Source organism: Seriola lalandi, unplaced genomic scaffold (genome assembly GCF_002814215.2).
Source record: "Seriola lalandi dorsalis isolate HSWRI2012SDOR001 ecotype SW California unplaced genomic scaffold, Sedor1 jcf7180002054850, whole genome shotgun sequence".
Taxonomy (NCBI): domain Eukaryota; kingdom Metazoa; phylum Chordata; class Actinopteri; order Carangiformes; family Carangidae; genus Seriola; species Seriola lalandi.
The window spans coordinates 402,842-419,295 of NW_019525403.1; the positions used below are offsets into that span (position 1 = coordinate 402,842).

At 39.0% G+C, this 16,454-nt stretch overlaps 2 protein-coding genes across 2 annotated transcripts in view; both read right to left on the minus strand.

The window, feature by feature from the left end:
- The window catches only part of LOC111670337 (collagen alpha-1(XVIII) chain-like), a 41,430-nt gene extending 33,777 nt beyond the window's left edge, over nt 1-7,653 (minus strand). The window contains exon 1 of the mRNA XM_087179539.1: nt 7,407-7,653. Within this exon, the coding sequence (XP_087035665.1) occupies nt 7,407-7,497 (91 nt within the window). The 5' untranslated portion in view covers nt 7,498-7,653. The remainder of the gene's footprint in view (nt 1-7,406) is intronic.
- A 1,157-nt stretch (nt 7,654-8,810) lies between these two features.
- On the minus strand, nt 8,811-16,245 carry LOC111670301 (uncharacterized). Its single transcript, XM_023426947.2, has 15 exons — nt 16,048-16,245; nt 15,209-15,358; nt 14,726-14,854; nt 14,445-14,611; nt 14,168-14,264; nt 13,895-13,975; nt 13,272-13,313; nt 13,132-13,158; nt 12,800-12,910; nt 12,541-12,627; nt 12,281-12,346; nt 11,878-12,012; nt 11,679-11,765; nt 11,171-11,236; nt 8,811-11,039 (listed from the first exon to the last, which is right to left on the minus strand). The coding sequence occupies exons 1-15, from the start codon at nt 16,115-16,117 to the stop codon at nt 10,939-10,941; spliced, it is 1,416 nt and encodes a 471-aa protein (XP_023282715.1). The 5' UTR covers nt 16,118-16,245; the 3' UTR covers nt 8,811-10,938.
- Between the last annotated feature and the right edge of the window lie 209 nt (nt 16,246-16,454).

The window sequence follows — 16,454 nt, forward strand, 5'->3', positions numbered from 1 at the left end:
CAAAGGCTTCGTAACTTGAGGCCACGGTGCTGCGGGAAAGGTTGAATTCCTGCAGCCCAGATTCTGTACTCGAGGGCAAGTACTGTTAATAACCCCAGTAATGCTCACAGTGAGTCATGAAAGGGCAAACCGCACACTGTCTCGCCCAAAACCCACAGAGACTCATACAGAGCATCTACTGCAAGGGCGAACAAAAGAAAGTTAACAGCTCGACATTTCGCAAAAACCCGACGAAAGCTGCATCAGACCATAATATCACATTTCAAGCATCCTGCAAAAGACAAGAGATTTACTATTCCAAGTGAGTAAAACGCTTCAGATTTAGCAGTTATGTGCCTTAGAGTTCCCATATTGTATAAAGGTAGATGTCCATGTGTTGTTTGATTATTAAGCAGGTCTAGGTTCTATAATGATACTGTGAAAATATCAAAGTGCTCAGTCCACAGAGAAACGCACACAGCCTGTATTCAGAGACCGTGTCATCAGGACATCTGTAACTTTGTGATGTCACAACAAAGCAGTCACCACTCTCAGCCACGCCCCAAGCCCCACCCACCTGGACCCACCGTCCAACCTTGTAGGATTTAGTTTCTTTAAGTGTCTACCTGAAATCTGATATATTTAGAGTTTATATTAGAGAAGCCTGAGAGAGGAGATGTAAAACTACACTGAGATGGTTTTTGGTTTCTAAAACCACAAATATATCTTCTTATGGGAGAAGTAGAAAATATGGAGCTTTAAAGGACATGTCTGTCTAAAAGCAATAGCCATGTGCCCACATGTCTCCTGCTGTAATCATTCTGTTACTGTTCCAGTGTCAGTGATGGGAGACAAAGCAGTGTTAAGCTGCAATGAAGGGATAGTAACAAAAAGTGGACATTTTTCCTATAAAGACATCTGACTCAAACTGCTGAGGCTTCAGAGAAAAATCTCTAAAATACATTTTTGCCCTCACGAACAGGAGGAACGATTGCAATGTGCAAAATTAGCTCGTCGTACGAGACATGTTCAAGATCAACAGCTCTCATCACCTTCCCTTTCATCCCTGATCCGACCTGAACCTGGAATGCAGAACACAACAACAACCACAAACCAACTTCATGCTCATGTGAAGCTCAGTCATCGACCTCTGCCTGGTGAATCTGCATGTCTGTAAAGCTTAAACAACAACGTGAGGACCGGCTTCTGTACGCTGTCCTTGTCTATGCCACTTCTTGGCTGATTCACAGCAGTGTGAATAAGTCTGGAGAGGGTCGCGGCCTCTGTCTTGGCAGCCAGCCCCACCCCTGTGGATGATATGGGCACGGAGCCCGTTTGGACTCCATGATTAAAAGCCCTTCCTCCTCATGTCACTCTCTCCATGCTTTTCAAGACTGATGGGACGTGCCATGCAAAAAACATGTCCTGGCCTAAATGGAAAAGATGACAATGGAGCTCCATGAGAGTCACCCCTGGTTCGGGTTGAGGGCAGTTCAGCCGGCACTCAGTCAGGACTCACTGAGGCAGCTAGAGATTAGAGCGGCACTAAAAACAAGCTGCTGATTAATGTCTTTTCTTTTGATATCGTGGCCTGTGCTTGTGCATTCAGATACTTAAGGTCTTTTATATGAAACTAGCTTCAGACTGACACTTTGACTTAAGCTGCTAACAATCAGCTCTTTGGCCTGCACAGACCTGTGGTGTTATAGCACATATTTTTACTGTGACAGTTGGACATAGTTGCCAACAACTCCTCTTTGTTTTTTACATTTAAAGTAGCCTGCAACATTAAAATCTTACTCTTTAAATGTTCATTAAAACTCCTGCACACTGTACTGGTTTGTTCATTATTTCTGTCTCAGCTATTTTGTCGACCAATGAATCATGAATTCAAGCAAAATTTTGATGGTTCTAGCTTCTGAAGTGTGATAAGTTGCTGCCTTCCTCGACTTACATTGTATTAAATTGAAAATCTTTTGGTTTTGGACCATTGTTCAGACAGAACAAGACACTTGATGATGATGTATTGATGGCTAGACAAATGGGATTTGCTGTTTTTTGATGTTTAAGAGACCTAAAGATGAATGAAAACAATCTGGAGTTGCTACACTTGAAATAACCAGAACAACTTCTTTGTTTCTTACATTAAAAATAACCAACAACATTACAGATTTACTCTTTAGTTCTCACTGGGGTAAATCTCTTCGGCACAGGAAGGCATTTGTTTTAGGTTTTGTAAACAGACGCAATTTGTTAGGATTAAATATATGAATATTTGTAAAAGGAAAACATGGCCCTCTTATCACCAAAGGAGTCATTACAATCAGGAAGAACAACAGTCTTGGGTTTCTGTGTATGTTTCTAGTACGTCATTATCCACAGAGGCTGACTGAATGAGTGAGGAGGAGTTAAATATCTCACCTCACAAGACATGTAGCAGGTTTAATCTGAATCTGTGGTCTTACGGTTACAGGAGCTCCAACCAGAAGTCTGATCCTGATTCCTGATTTAGAAATGAAAGTAGAAATCAAGCTGAATCTATAGATGCTATTTGTGGAAACCAGCAGATTAGATCTTAAAGAGGCGAGCAGGTGCGAGAATCAAACCACAGCCGCCGTCATCACCACCTGAAAGCCAGCAGCTCCGCAGCTGGGAAAACAAAGAGCAGAGAGCACCTTCTGACCAGCCACTTTAGATTCACATCAGATAGGCTGCATAGAAAGATGGAAGATGGAAAGCAAAACATCCTCTCACCCTTCAGCATGAGATCACTCCTACACCTCCACACTTCCGCTGTCACCTTCAAACGGGTGGCAGCAGGTTGAAATCACCCACAGCTGTCTTTATGGGGCTTTTAAAGTCCTCTATAGGAAGGCTTCATTATCAACATGCTTTGATGTTTCATTTGTTACAGTCTGCAGGTCTGGTCAGTCTGAAGGGGCTCGGCTGAGGCAGGGATGCTGACTCTGCGTCGCTCACAGGATAAAAGCTGTAATCACAGATAAAAGTGGGAGTGAACCGCGTCCTCGAGGCCATGTCGGAAACAGGGAGAAGTTTGTGTTAATAAGCCAAATCTCTGGGAAGCAGACTACTGCTGTTTATTCAACCTGAGGGTACCTTAGTCTCTGCTGAGTAAATATGGTTCTTTGAGGAATGACAAAATCAAGGTTAATGTAGCAGACACAATGCAGGGTTCAACTTCTAGTTGCCTTCAAATACTGTAAAGTAACAGTACAGTGAAAAGGATATACCCTAAGATTGATTTAATAATACTAATACTAACTGACTGTTTGGGGTTTACCATGTCTGTTCCTTAAAAAATGTGTTTGTGATTAGTTTCCAATATTTCTTTGGACAGACATTAAATACTTTTTACAATCTATAAAAGCTTGGTTGACTGTCAAAACCCCAAACAACAAAGTTTGAAAACAAAAGCCTAATAATTTGCCCATTCTGTCAGCAACTAAGTCGTTTTACTATATGTTGAACCAGAAACTACCCAAAATCTAATCAAGCAGGTGTCTCCTGCAACATATCAGTTATTTGACATATTTTGTCATAATTTTGTGTAAAATTACAAAAATAAGGTCCTAAGGCAGAAGATCAGTAAAAAAGAAACAAGTGGTGTAATAAGAACAGGGCTGGGAACTAACTAAACCACCACCTACTTCCTGTCCAGAAAAAAGCTCTTTGATGCTTCTATGGCGGTGACAAAAGTGTCCAGTCTCCATTCATTTCAACCGCCCATCCTTCTCTAGACTTGCAAATTAAAACCTTTCATCTGAAGGAGTGATGCTCCAGAGGAGTCAAACAATGAGTAATAAAAGAAGAAAAATATTAGAGTGAGAGAGAGAGAGTCAAGATAAGTTAAAATATCTTTAGATAATCAAGCGATCAACATAGGTCGAGATAAGAAGCAATTAAATAAAATCAAGTCAAGATAAGATCAATGAAGATAAGCCAATTTAAAATAAATGAAGATGAGATTAGATAAGATTTTAATGACCCATGAGAGAAGAATTAAATAACATGGAGCATGTTCAATGTCTTTCTTATTACAAGAGATAAACTACACTACGGGTATAGTTGGATGTATGTCACATATGAGTCATGTTAAATCCAAAGCAGCTGATCCAGACATATTTTCTAGCCAAACCCAAACAATGAGTCATCATCACGTCTTAACTACAACATGCAGATTCAAACCGTAATTAGTGGTTTAGCTGAGAAGAAACCACCATGTGATGTTTTCATAAATTACATTCCAAGTCACCACAGTGACTTAAAGTAATCATCTGCTTTGTTTTTACCTAAATAAATGTCTGCTTTGCTTCTCTCTCAACCCCAATTGATAACAATCAAACAGTGGTTTAAACCTTGATCCATCTTGTGGAAAACTGCTGTATTTGATGTTCTCTGCAGCTGTTTGTGGATAAAAATTTACAGCTGTACAGGAAATAAGGTGTTATTTCATTATCAATTCATCTGTAACCTTATAGTCTATTAAATGGCAGCAATAGTGCAAAATACCCATTATTATGTCTTCAAATTGTTTGTTTTGTGAGACCAACAGCCTAAAACCCAAAGATAACCAATTTTAAATGATATAAAACCGAGAAGACTCACATATGCAAAGCTTTTTGCTTGTTAATTTACTTCCTTAAATCCTTGTTGGGATAACATTAACTTCATTGATCTTGAAAAGGGAAATTATGAGATTAAGAGAATAATTTTCAGTTTGGCTTGCAGCTACAACACATTTATATACACAGGTTAAATTTCCACACTGAAACAGACTATAGCATTCAACACGTGGTTGCATTAAATGGGCTTGTGGCATCAACAGCTGAAAATAAGAGCCAACAGATTTCCCCATAAAACGCAGCGTAGACATTATTGATGGCAGAAATGTGCTTCGTGTTCAGACAGGCTCAACCAGCTGTGCGTTCAGGAAAGAAAGTGTAAAATCATGTGAAACAAACAGCCTGAAATTCTCCCTCTGGTCTAATTACGCCATGATCCCCTGTGTTACATTCCCCTTACATCCTGCATATACACCATGCAGTCATGTGTAATGCTATTACAGCACATGGGATTTATTTTCCCCATTCGTTGTCTGCTTTGATAAAATATAGGATCATATATTATGGAAACAGGGATGTTTGGCCACCCAGGAGGAATGTCTGCTGCTTGTGCTGCAGCGTCATGTCAGAAAGGACTTATCACATAAACACACAGTAAATCTGAGTGGTGTTACATCTGTTCAACGTAGAGAGAGAAAACAAAGAGGAGGTAAATTCTGAAGAGGAAAAATCCACCCTCACATCCTCCGACACTGTTAGACAGTAAATTAGAAAATGTATGATGCTCAATGTTTGACAGCAGTTTTGCAGTTTCCTTATTTGGAGGATTCAGTTTCCATTATCGAGCTTCATCCTCTTTTACTTAAAGAACGTTTCCCAGAAAACTGTGAGGACTCATTTCTATGTAGGATGAACTTTCTGGGAAAATCCAAAGGACGTGACGTTTACGCTCCTGAGTGAATGTTAGCTTAGACATGGAGTCTATTAACCAGCTCTGAGCACAACAAAACTCCAACACAAACACCAATGAAGGACAAAAACAGAAAAAAGGTTTTATTTCTTGAAGCCCGTCTGACCAAATGTGACCTACGTCTGGGGACCAACCAGAGTCAACATCAGCAGGACATTCTCTGCCAGCTGGAGAGTCACATATCGTCTATATAGTCTCAAATATAGACATAGTTAAACATCTATCAACATGATCAGTCCTGTGTATGTCATGTCACTGTTTTGGCTGACGCCCACGTAGCTTGCACGTACCTATGGAGTGAGAGAGCATGCACAGCAGTTCACTGAACGGCCACCGGTTTTCATTAATGACAAGGGTTTTATGAACGTGACATACAGAACCTTTAAAAAGGTAAACATTTAACCAGTCAATGACACTTTTACAAAACTGACTGAAAGCAATCAAAAAATATTTGTAGAGTGACAGCTGTGTCGATTTTAGTGTTGCTGCTTTACAGACTTATGAAGCTACTGTGGGTGTAAACTAGGGATCACTGGTATCACTTTTATGGCATGACTGTTGAACATCAGTGAAACATGACGAATGCAGATATAAATCTTCATTCTACAGGTCTGAGACACTGAAGCTAAAATCTGATGTTCATGTGGATTGACTGCAAAAAAAAGTTTCTTCTTCTGCACTGCAATTTTTTTCCAGTCGAAAGAAACAAGAAAAATCAAAAGGAAAAGGAGTTTTATACACATAATGTACAAGACTAAATACTTTGTCGGAGCGTTTCTGCATTTGTGTAGACATGCCTGAATGTCAGCATATTGTTGGTGTATTTTGTGTATTTTGTGTGAGTGTGTCTGTGTGTGTCTGCAGCCAGAAGAGGAGGGAAAGCACAGCCAGGTAAAGTTAGGCGTGTGTCTGTTTCTCTGGGAGGCACAGACGAACCCTGAAGGGAAAATCTGAGCAAAACGCAAATCACTACCCTCAACACACACACACACACACTCACTCAGACACTCAACATGCTGTGATGCACTGCTAAATGTAATATTTGTGATAAAACACCAGCGCACGAATGTGTACAAAATCATGGATCATGATACTAGGCACAGGCTCAGGGGCCCAAGCAGTCAGGGGGCCCCTGTAGTCAATCAGATGTCAAAAAAGAGACACAATATGACCACAAAAAGGATGCAAAATGACCACAAAGAGACACAAGACGACTACAAGGAAAGGCAAAATGTCTACAGAGTGAGACAAAGTAAATGCAAATCCTATGTTTATGCGGGGGGGGGGGGGCACAAACACCTGAGATCATTATTTCATCTTGCCCCAGTGGATGAAGAACAGGTCTGTGCATGACAGCATGAATACAGATGCTACATCCTCCTGTTTTAAACAGACTTCTGCAAACCCAACAAAGGCTGAATCAGACAGTACAGTACAGCCTAGCCTCTGACAGTGGAGGAGATGCTGTTATGAAGCTATTCATAACTCCCAACAGACAAGCCCAGACATTCATGCCAACCACAACCTCATTCCAGCCTGAAAAACCAAGCTTTGAGATCATGTGTCAGCACATAACAAGCTCATTATTCAGAAAAAATTCAACACAAGTGGAGGAAAATGTCAGAATTTACATTTCAAATTAAAGTACAGGGGTTTCCCTATGGTGAAGTAAGCTGTGGAGCCAATCAAAAACAATCAGCTGCAGGTTTTTTACAGCATTTTAGAACATGTTTACAGCAGTTTTACAATATTTTCAGCACTTTTCTGGTAATATTTCTGTAGTAACTGAAAGTGTTGTTGGGAGAATCTATTTAAAACACAACTCTATATAAACATGACATATAGTATAAATTAAGCATGTAGCATTCATTTACCTCTTCGTTGTGATTTTATCTGTGCGACTACCAACAGCAGGATGACGCAGGTCCGCAAACTCATCATGGACCACCTGTCACGTCGATGCATCCTCGAAAGTGGTTGTTATTTAAGTGTTTGAGCGAAGAAAAAAGGAAATAAAATCCCGTCAGAGGGTCTGAGGAGGAGCTTTCATGTCCAGCAGCTTCCGGTGAAAAAATAAACCAAAGTGAGTACAGTTTCACCGGCCTCCTGCCTACCTGAGGAGGATGCGTGCACCTTCACGCACAGCAGCGTACAGAGGCGACCTGTGTAGCGGGAGAGAGTCACACAACGACTTCCTGCATGAGTTTTTCAAAGTAAAAGCCCCGCCGGTAGACATTTTCTTCACTAAATTCAAATGGACCTTACTGAGGCAAATATTTCACTTTTTACTCCGCTATATTTATCTGATAACTTTAGTTACTAGTTACGTTGCAGATTCAGATTAAAAATACAAAATGTAAACTGATAAATGATGATTATAAATTAAGGAACAATTTTGATTATCCCAATAGCAAAGAAAATACCTTTATTGTGAAAGCAGCTACTTCTCCTATTACTTGCATCATAATTCAATTAACTTGAAGTGCAGCCTTAAGGCTTGAAGACCACATTTCATGTTTTTGAGGTCTGAACCTTCTCAACTCTTCCCCTCAGGCTGCAAAAAGATGTTAAATTGACTAGGTCTATAACTAATCAATATTTAGTAGCTGACAAAACTACAAAAGAAAAGTGTGCTTACTAATAGCTGGAAAATTACATTTCAGTACATTTCAAAAGGGACTAAAAGGCTTCAAATCAACCAAAAGCATTTTATCATACAGCAGGAAAGTGGCCCATACTGGGAACCAAACCAGGAACTGTCTGATTACAGTGTACATTATACATCATGGGAAATGACGGCCTTTATTCAGACAATTAAAGCCCAAGAAGTGGAACCTGTAGCTGTTAGATTTTTCACTAGAAGACACAGCAGGAGCAATTGGACCTGAGTGATATTCAATTAGTGTAAACAGTATTTAAATTAAAGGAGAGTCTGAAAGTTAAAAAAGGAAAATGGTTTCAGCCCAGTTTCAAAACATTATCTCCTGTGGATTTTTACATTTGGGCAGCAAATGTAGGCAGGCCCTGCAGAGAGTTTTGATACTGGAAACCTAAAGTCTTAACCGTCTTCTAACAGTAAAACTGTAAAATTTCAGGATCTGGATGAAATAAGTTTTCCTTGTGTCTGACTGAGTCTCTGTTCAGACATGTTGGCTCCAGTGTGCCACCTGTCTGTGGTCCCGACTGAAAACTGCATTCTTTAAAGAGAGAAAGGCTTCACATGATGACAGATGCTCTGTAACTACCTACAAATAACACACACACTGAGAGGTCGCACATCCATGTTTCCCCTTTTATTGAAAGCTGCACAATCTTTCTGTCTCAAAACAAGACAAAGTTGGAGTTTTATTCATGAGGATTTCAACTTTCAGTGAAGGCGAGAAGCTGCTGCTGCTCATCGCTCAGTGGGCAGGAGGAAAGTTAGTGTCAGTGCAGTGTGATAGGGTTTGTCAGAACATGTCCTCCCCGAGTCCTGAACCATACAACTGGATAGAAAAATCCCTCTGACACTTCTCTCGCTCATTTCAGCGTCGATCCTGTCTGCACATGTAAAGCCTAGTCCACTTTTCACTGTGATTTCACCACCGCCGCTCTGTCATCTCTGCGCCATCGGCTGTATTCTCTCTCAGGGCATGTGTTGTTGTAAAGACCCCCCCACCACCACCTTCCTCCTCCTCCTCCTCTTTCACACACTTCAAATTTAAATTCCATCCATCTTCTCTCCTGCCCTGAGCTGTCAAAGCTCAGGAAGAGTCCTCCTGAAGGTAGCACTTATGTTGTGACCTCTAAATGAGTGCAACACTCGCAAATGTCTGTCATTTTACTCCGAACACACAATATGAGCTTGTTCCTCTCGCTAACCTGCACGGAGAAGACTATGAGGCTGTGTGTCTCTTTCACGCTTGCTCCTAATAAATCACTCTGTAGTCAGTTACCTGCACAGAGGTGGAAGAAGTCTTCATATTCTTATTAGAAGTTCAGACGTTTTTGCCGAAAGTATCAAAATAAAAGGCCTTATTACGCAGAAAACAGTCCCTGCGTTGCCTCATCCACCCACTCCCAAACCATATACAGTCATTTAATTTCTAAGAAGATGTTGGAAGCCAAAAAACAGCTATGAAATAAAGATGACATCAAGATATAAATTATTTGATAAATCTATGAAATGTAAGGAGATGATGAAGCACACCTTTCCAGTGCAAAGTGACAACTTCACATTACTTGTTCTGTTCAGCCAGCACTCCAAAATATATTTAATCTATATATATATATATATATATATATATATATATATATATATATAACAATATATACACAATTTACATCTCACAGCACGTGGAACATAGCAGCTGATTTCACAGTGCAAACACACACGACAGCCGCCATGGGCGAATCCTGTCAGTGAGAAACAACTTGTTATATGATAGACTCCTGAGTGATGCTGTGACAATGAACCATGGGACACGTGTTCTGTAGCTGTGGTGTCACTATTGTCATGTTATAAGCTGAGATACATTTGAACAGCCTCTTATTGTCCTTGTAACTAAATCCAAAACCACAGTCGAGTCATCAAGCTTCAAAAATATCAGATAATATTTCAAATATACCTGTGAGCTCTGATGTGGAAGTGGTTCGGACATACACAATTAATCAAAGAATTCAAAATTGAATAAAATCTAATGTACATACTGTTTAGAATGAGTATGTAGTGTGAATTTGGGGCACAGCTTGAGTGATTGTCAAAGTCTGGCCTCTTTTCAAACAGGAAGTTAGAAACAGGTCAACAATTTAAATAAAAACTAATTATTCTATCTATTACATATAAGTTATATAAATATATAAAAACAGTGAGTGAAGACCTGACCTCTGGTGGACTGATAGGGAATGGTAGAGCAAAGGCAGTACAGGAAAGCAAAGACAAACAAAACATCAAAAACACAATCTAAAACTTAATGCACTTCAAAAGCAGATTTCATAAACAAACCGTTAAGTTATTCTCTTCCACTGACCCATACAGCCTCCCTTGAGACAGTACAAACAGTGTTTCTTCCTTTTGGAATGTTAGCAGCTTAAAATGCTGTAAAGCTCTGAGTATTTGGCTCAGGTCAAATGTGGCCACTTCCAGCGTCACGGCTGGTGTTAAAACTAATTCAGTTCATAACAGTTTCCATTTGAAAATCATTTTCTCCCTTTGTGCTACTTGTAGGAACATGAGCCTGCTAAGCTAAGTATGAAATACAAGGATGCATGGCCATACAGTAACAAAGGTTGTGCTGATAAATACTCATTTTAGTTTGGCACAGCTTGAAGCACCTGTCGCATCTTTTGCATGGAGTTCACCTGCCTGCAGCAGTTGGTGCTGTGATGAAACCCCTGATTCTTTGGTGTACTCATGTAGGGAGTACTTCAGCTTTGGTCCTCATCCTGTGGCCCTGCTGTCTGCTCATCCACCGGTCGGTCCTGGTTGGATGTTTCTTGGTCACTTGACACTGACAGCGCTGGCGTCTCTGCCAAATGACAGAATAAAAGTCACATCCAAACAATCAGTGATAATCATAATCCTATTATATTACATTATATTACATTAGTACAGTGGTAAAAGTCCAAATAGTCTTTTTGTCATGTAAGTTTAACTCACCAGTGTCCTGAGTGGTTTCCGGTGGCATAACAGATGTTGGGTCCTGGGCAGATGTTTCTTGGACTTCTGAAATCCGAGTCAAATGATACAGTAAAAGAATAGTCACCATCACAATGCATCTTTTACATGGTTCCAGTTAAAATGGTCTATGATGATGATTATTTTTAATATTGACTAATTGTTTTGTCTTTAAAATGTGTGAGAATTATTTTCTCCTTTTGTCCAGCCACCAGCCCAAAGATATTTAGTTTACTATAATGTACGACAAAGACAAGCATCAAATTCTCACATATGAGAAGCTGCAACCTGTAAATGTTTGGCATTCTTTGCTTAAAAAATAACTAAAAGAATTATTTGATTATTAAAAATACACGCAGATTAATTTTCTGCATAATCTGCCGCTAACAGCTCAGTTCACAGTAAAGTTTACATGCTGTAAATTTGGTGAAACGGGCCTCATGTTGTACCATCATAGTATCTTTCCTGTTGGATATAATATTCCACTCACCAGTTTCAGTGCTGGTTTCTGGGGACACAACAGATGCTGGGTCCTGGGCAGATGTGTCTTGGACCGCTGGAACAGTTGTTGACCTCTCTGTCAAATGTTACAAGAATCATCAGGACCACAATGCTTCTGTCACAGGTCCTTATAACGTCTCTGGATTTACTGTCATGGCTCTGTTTGGTATTAATCATATTTAACTCACCTGTAACATTGTTGGCATCTTGAGACACAGCAGGGGTCAGATGCTGGTTTGGTGTTTGCTGGTTATCTTGTGGATCCACCGGTTGGTCCTGGTTTGATGTTTCTTGGTCACTTGACACTGACTTCGCTGTCGTCTCTGCCAAATGATAAAATAAATGACACATCCAAACAATCAGTGAGAAAAACAAATATGGTTCTTGTTCAGATGCTGAGTACAAACAACTTGGAACTGTGATTTCTGTCTCTATTAACACTCCCTTTAAAATTCCTATCATATTCCATTATATTATATTAGTACAGAGTTTAAAATTCAAATGGCCTTTTCATCATGTAAGGACCTATCTGGGTTTTAATATTGTACTTTTGGCAACACGTCCTATTTTGTATGATCAAGTTGAACTCACCAGTGTCCTGAGCGGTTTCTGGGGACACAACAGATGTTGGGTCCTGGGCAGATGTTTCTTGGACCTCTGAAAAGGTTGTTGGTGATAAAAGAATTGTTACAGTCACAAAACATCTGCCACATGGTGAAAGTTATATCTTAAAGGTTGTAGATGAAATTATCTCAAGTAGTACAGTTTACATGATGTAAATTTGGTGAAACGGGCCTCATGTTGTACCATCATAGTATTTTTCCTGTTGGATATATTAACATTTCACTCACCAGTTTCAGTGCTGGTTTCTGGGGTCACAACAGATGCTGGGTCCTGGTTGGATGTGTCTTGGACCGCTGGAACCGTTGTTGACCTCTCTGTCAAATGTTGAAAGAGTAATCAGGACCACAATGCTTCTGTCACACTCTAAAAATCTCATTTTACAATCTGGGTTTATTTAGGACCAAAGTCCTTCTCATAACGTCTCTGATTTTCGATGTCATGATTCTGAACATCACTTCTTATTGGTATTAATAATGTTTCACTCACCTGTTATATTGTTGGTATCTTGATGGTTATCTTGTAGATCTGCTGCCTGATCATCCACCGGTTGGTCCCGGTTGGATGTTACTTGGCCATTTGGCATCATTGTTAATCTCTCTGTCCAAGAACAAAGAAATGCCACGACCATAATACATCTGACACAGTCTAAATTCCTGTTTACTGCTGTTAAAGCAGTGCATGAAAAACTTCTTAAAATTAAATTAAATTTAAAAAAGAACAATTTCATCAATTTATTAAAAACGTCATATTTTAAACAGATTTAAGATTAGAAATCTGTAAAATTATCTTCAGTGTTTACAAAGGAAGCAGTTTCTTACCTTCAAACATCCCTTCAACATCTCTTCCTGTATCAAAGATGAAAAAGTGTCTGTTAACACAGTGAAATACATCATTAATAACAATGCTTTGTTTTGTTATTCCTGTGTATTTGGTAGTAAATGGAAGGTTATGAACACACCCTGTTGTGATTGTCCCATACGGAACATGCCTCGTCTTGATGCTGTCATTGTTTCAGTATTTACAGTTTCAAGATGGTGGCAGATAAAAAAAAAAACAGGAAGACAAGAAATGTTGAGTCACATTTCAAAACTTGTGTAACATTTGTATGGGTAATATGTCAAATGTTGCGTCCTCGGGCTGAAACTGCTCTTTTGCTATTTTTTAAAATGTATTTCTAAAAATGTTTAATATCCCTGTTTCTCGCTTCTGTCTTGTCTTTTCTATTTGTATGAAGTGTGCTGTATAGATAAAGTTTTTATATTATTATTTTTCATTATTACATTTCCCACAATGCTTTGGAGGATGTAAACAAAGTATGATGTTGTCGTGGATTCAGTGAGTTAGCTGTTGACTAACTTCATCAGCTGTGCTACTGCAAGCTGCTAGGTGCATTTTTTCAGCTGCTGACACCTACATGCATATTAAGCTTCAGCTGACAATGACTGGCATCCTTTCTCTACCTTTGCTTGTGTGAACTCATTGATCAACTGTTATTAAACATTAGTAAATATGTTTATGATGATAATGCCCCAATACATATTTAATGCAGTGATATAAAGGCAATCCTTCATGGTTTCTAACCTCTTATTCTGCAAATGACAAACATGATACACAGAATCAAAGCAGCTATTGGGACCAAGATGAATATCCAATACCGATTGCCTGCAAAGAAACAAAGAAACAAAACAAAGAAACAAATAAAACAACCAGTGTCAGCTGATCTGTATGTGATAATGCAATCTGAGGTGTCCCAGTGAGCTGCTCATATTATATCAACTATGAAAGAAAACATTAAGATGCACTGTGATATTTAATGAGCTGTTAAAGTAGATGTTTGCTGGTGTGACAACTCACTGGAGTTGACGGGTTTGAATGGGTTTGGGGTTTGATCACTGCTATTATAGCTGACAGGGTTTTGCAGCGCACAGCTGAACCAAGGCTCCTTCTCCTCCTAGACATTGAGTGAAAACCACACCAGACATAAACATTCAATCTTAACTAGGTTACCTGGTGCCTTTGTCTTGGTTCAGTATGTCCACATTATTATTATCACTAGGATGCAAAGACAGTTATATGAACAAATGTGAATTAAGGCATGTTTCCATCCACCACACCATTATCCATTTTATACCTTTGTTATAATGTACTCATAATGTGTGGTTGAGTTCCGTGTCATGTCGCCTGACTTCCACGAATAGGTGATTGGTTCAGCGTCTGTGGTGTTGCCTTTACAGATGAGAGTACAGGAGGTCCTCTCTTGGTCACACCGTGTGGAGACAGTGGGTTTAGGGACAGGAGCTCAAAGAAAAAGGAACAAACAGAGAGAGATGTCATTTGAACTCAGAGGGAAAATATATAATATAATAATATAATATGTCGTGGCCAGACTTCTAGGAGAACTCCTCCACTTACAGATAACCAGGAGCTGAGTCGTCCTGGTGGTGACTTTGTCGTTGATCTCTGATGTGTAGCTGCCACTTTCTGTTCGAGTCACTCCTGTGATTGTCAGCTCTCCAGTCACATTATTTAGGTGAGTGCGACCTAAGGATATGCACAGAGAGGGTCAGATTTATCTTCTTAACCTTAGTTGTCTTTTGTTTTCCAGGGGAGCAACTCACTCCCAATGTTTGTCACTAAACACCTGGCAGCTGAGAAATCTGCACTTTGAAACAGTAAGTGTAAGTAAGTGTACTCGAAAAATCACATCAAAATTTTGACACAAGGTAGACATTTCCAATGATCTATAACAATTAAAGTGACGTTTTGAATTCCCTTAAATTAAAACACAATGAAAGACATACACAGTTTCATCAATTTCACTGATTAATTATCATGTAATTAGGGTTTTCAATATTTGGGGATTGTATGCAGTTTAAGTACAATTTATTTATGTACCTTTAAACTGTCGGTAAGGGTTAATTTCGTTATCAATCAACTCGACTGCGATGTCAGATCCATGTTTCCATGTCATGGTCTTGATGGAAGGATCCGTCACAGGACCCGGTGAGAGAACAGCTGTTTTACCTACTTCCACATATTTTGTATCTGCAAAATAACATAAAGACAAGGGGCAATTTAGTCAATTAATTGATCACTAGAAAATGAATCAGGAATATTTTTGTTAATGCATTAATTTTTTTAGCAAATCCTCAAACAACATTCTCTTATTCCAGCTTTCAAACTTGTGAAGATTTCCTGCTTTTCTCTGTTTTACATCATTATAAACTGAACATCTCCATGGGTTTTGGACTGCTGGTGACTCTAGCAGGCATTTTATAAGCAAAACAATTCACTGAGGAAATAATCAGAAGATTAATTGATAATGAAAAAAAGCAGAAGTTGCAGCCCTAAATGTAAAATCACACATTTAGTTCTTTAAATGCACTTTTTTTCCCCCTTACCTCACAATTTTACTTAAGTACAGTAGCCAGGTTAATGAAGGAATGAATTATAAACCTTTTCTGAAAGGATTCAAATAGTTTATTCATATTAATAATTATAATAATTATAATATCTTCACAGTTAATCTCTACGAATGTATGGATGAATAGTAGGCCAGGGTGTGGCCATCGACTAAAAAAATGGGGGAAAAAAACTGTAATAAAAAAATGTATATTTATATGTAGTGTAAAAACATATCAAACATAAAAATATGCACAGATAGGCCACATCTTTTACAACTTTCGAGACATATATGCCTAGATAAAGCAAAATTAGCATTGAGCTAAACTTACCTGAGTTAGCTTCCACTTTATTCAGTAGCTGAATGGCAATGAATAAACTGCATCTTCTAAATAAATACATCCTGCTCCAAATAAATACCAACCACAAAGCGATATGCAAAAAAACAACAATTATTGTTGTTGACCTCTAGAAACTTTGGAAAGTCGATTGAGACTGATGATAAAGCGAAAGCAAAAGTAACTAAACGGAAACGAAAGAAACTGAGGGAAGTACGAAATGACGCTGCGTCACACACGCATTTAGTTTGATATAAGAGAAGTGCAGAGCGTACGGGTTTTACATTGTCGTTACATGTTCCATTTAATGGACACAGAAAAGTGGAATCTTCTCACCAAACTCTTGTAAGGAAAGTATAAAGTAAAAAAAATAAAATAAAAAAAACCCATTACATTTCTAC

Coding starts and splice junctions, on each gene's coding strand:
- LOC111670301 (XM_023426947.2), bottom strand. CDS start 16,117: ATGTATTTATTTAGAAGATGCAGTTTATTCATTGCCATTCAGCTACTG. Junction 12,628..12,799: donor AGATACCAACAATATAACAG/GTGAGTGAAACA, acceptor AACATTTGACAG/AGAGGTCAACAACGGTTCCA. Junction 11,766..11,877: donor AGATGCCAACAATGTTACAG/GTGAGTTAAATA, acceptor AACATTTGACAG/AGAGGTCAACAACTGTTCCA.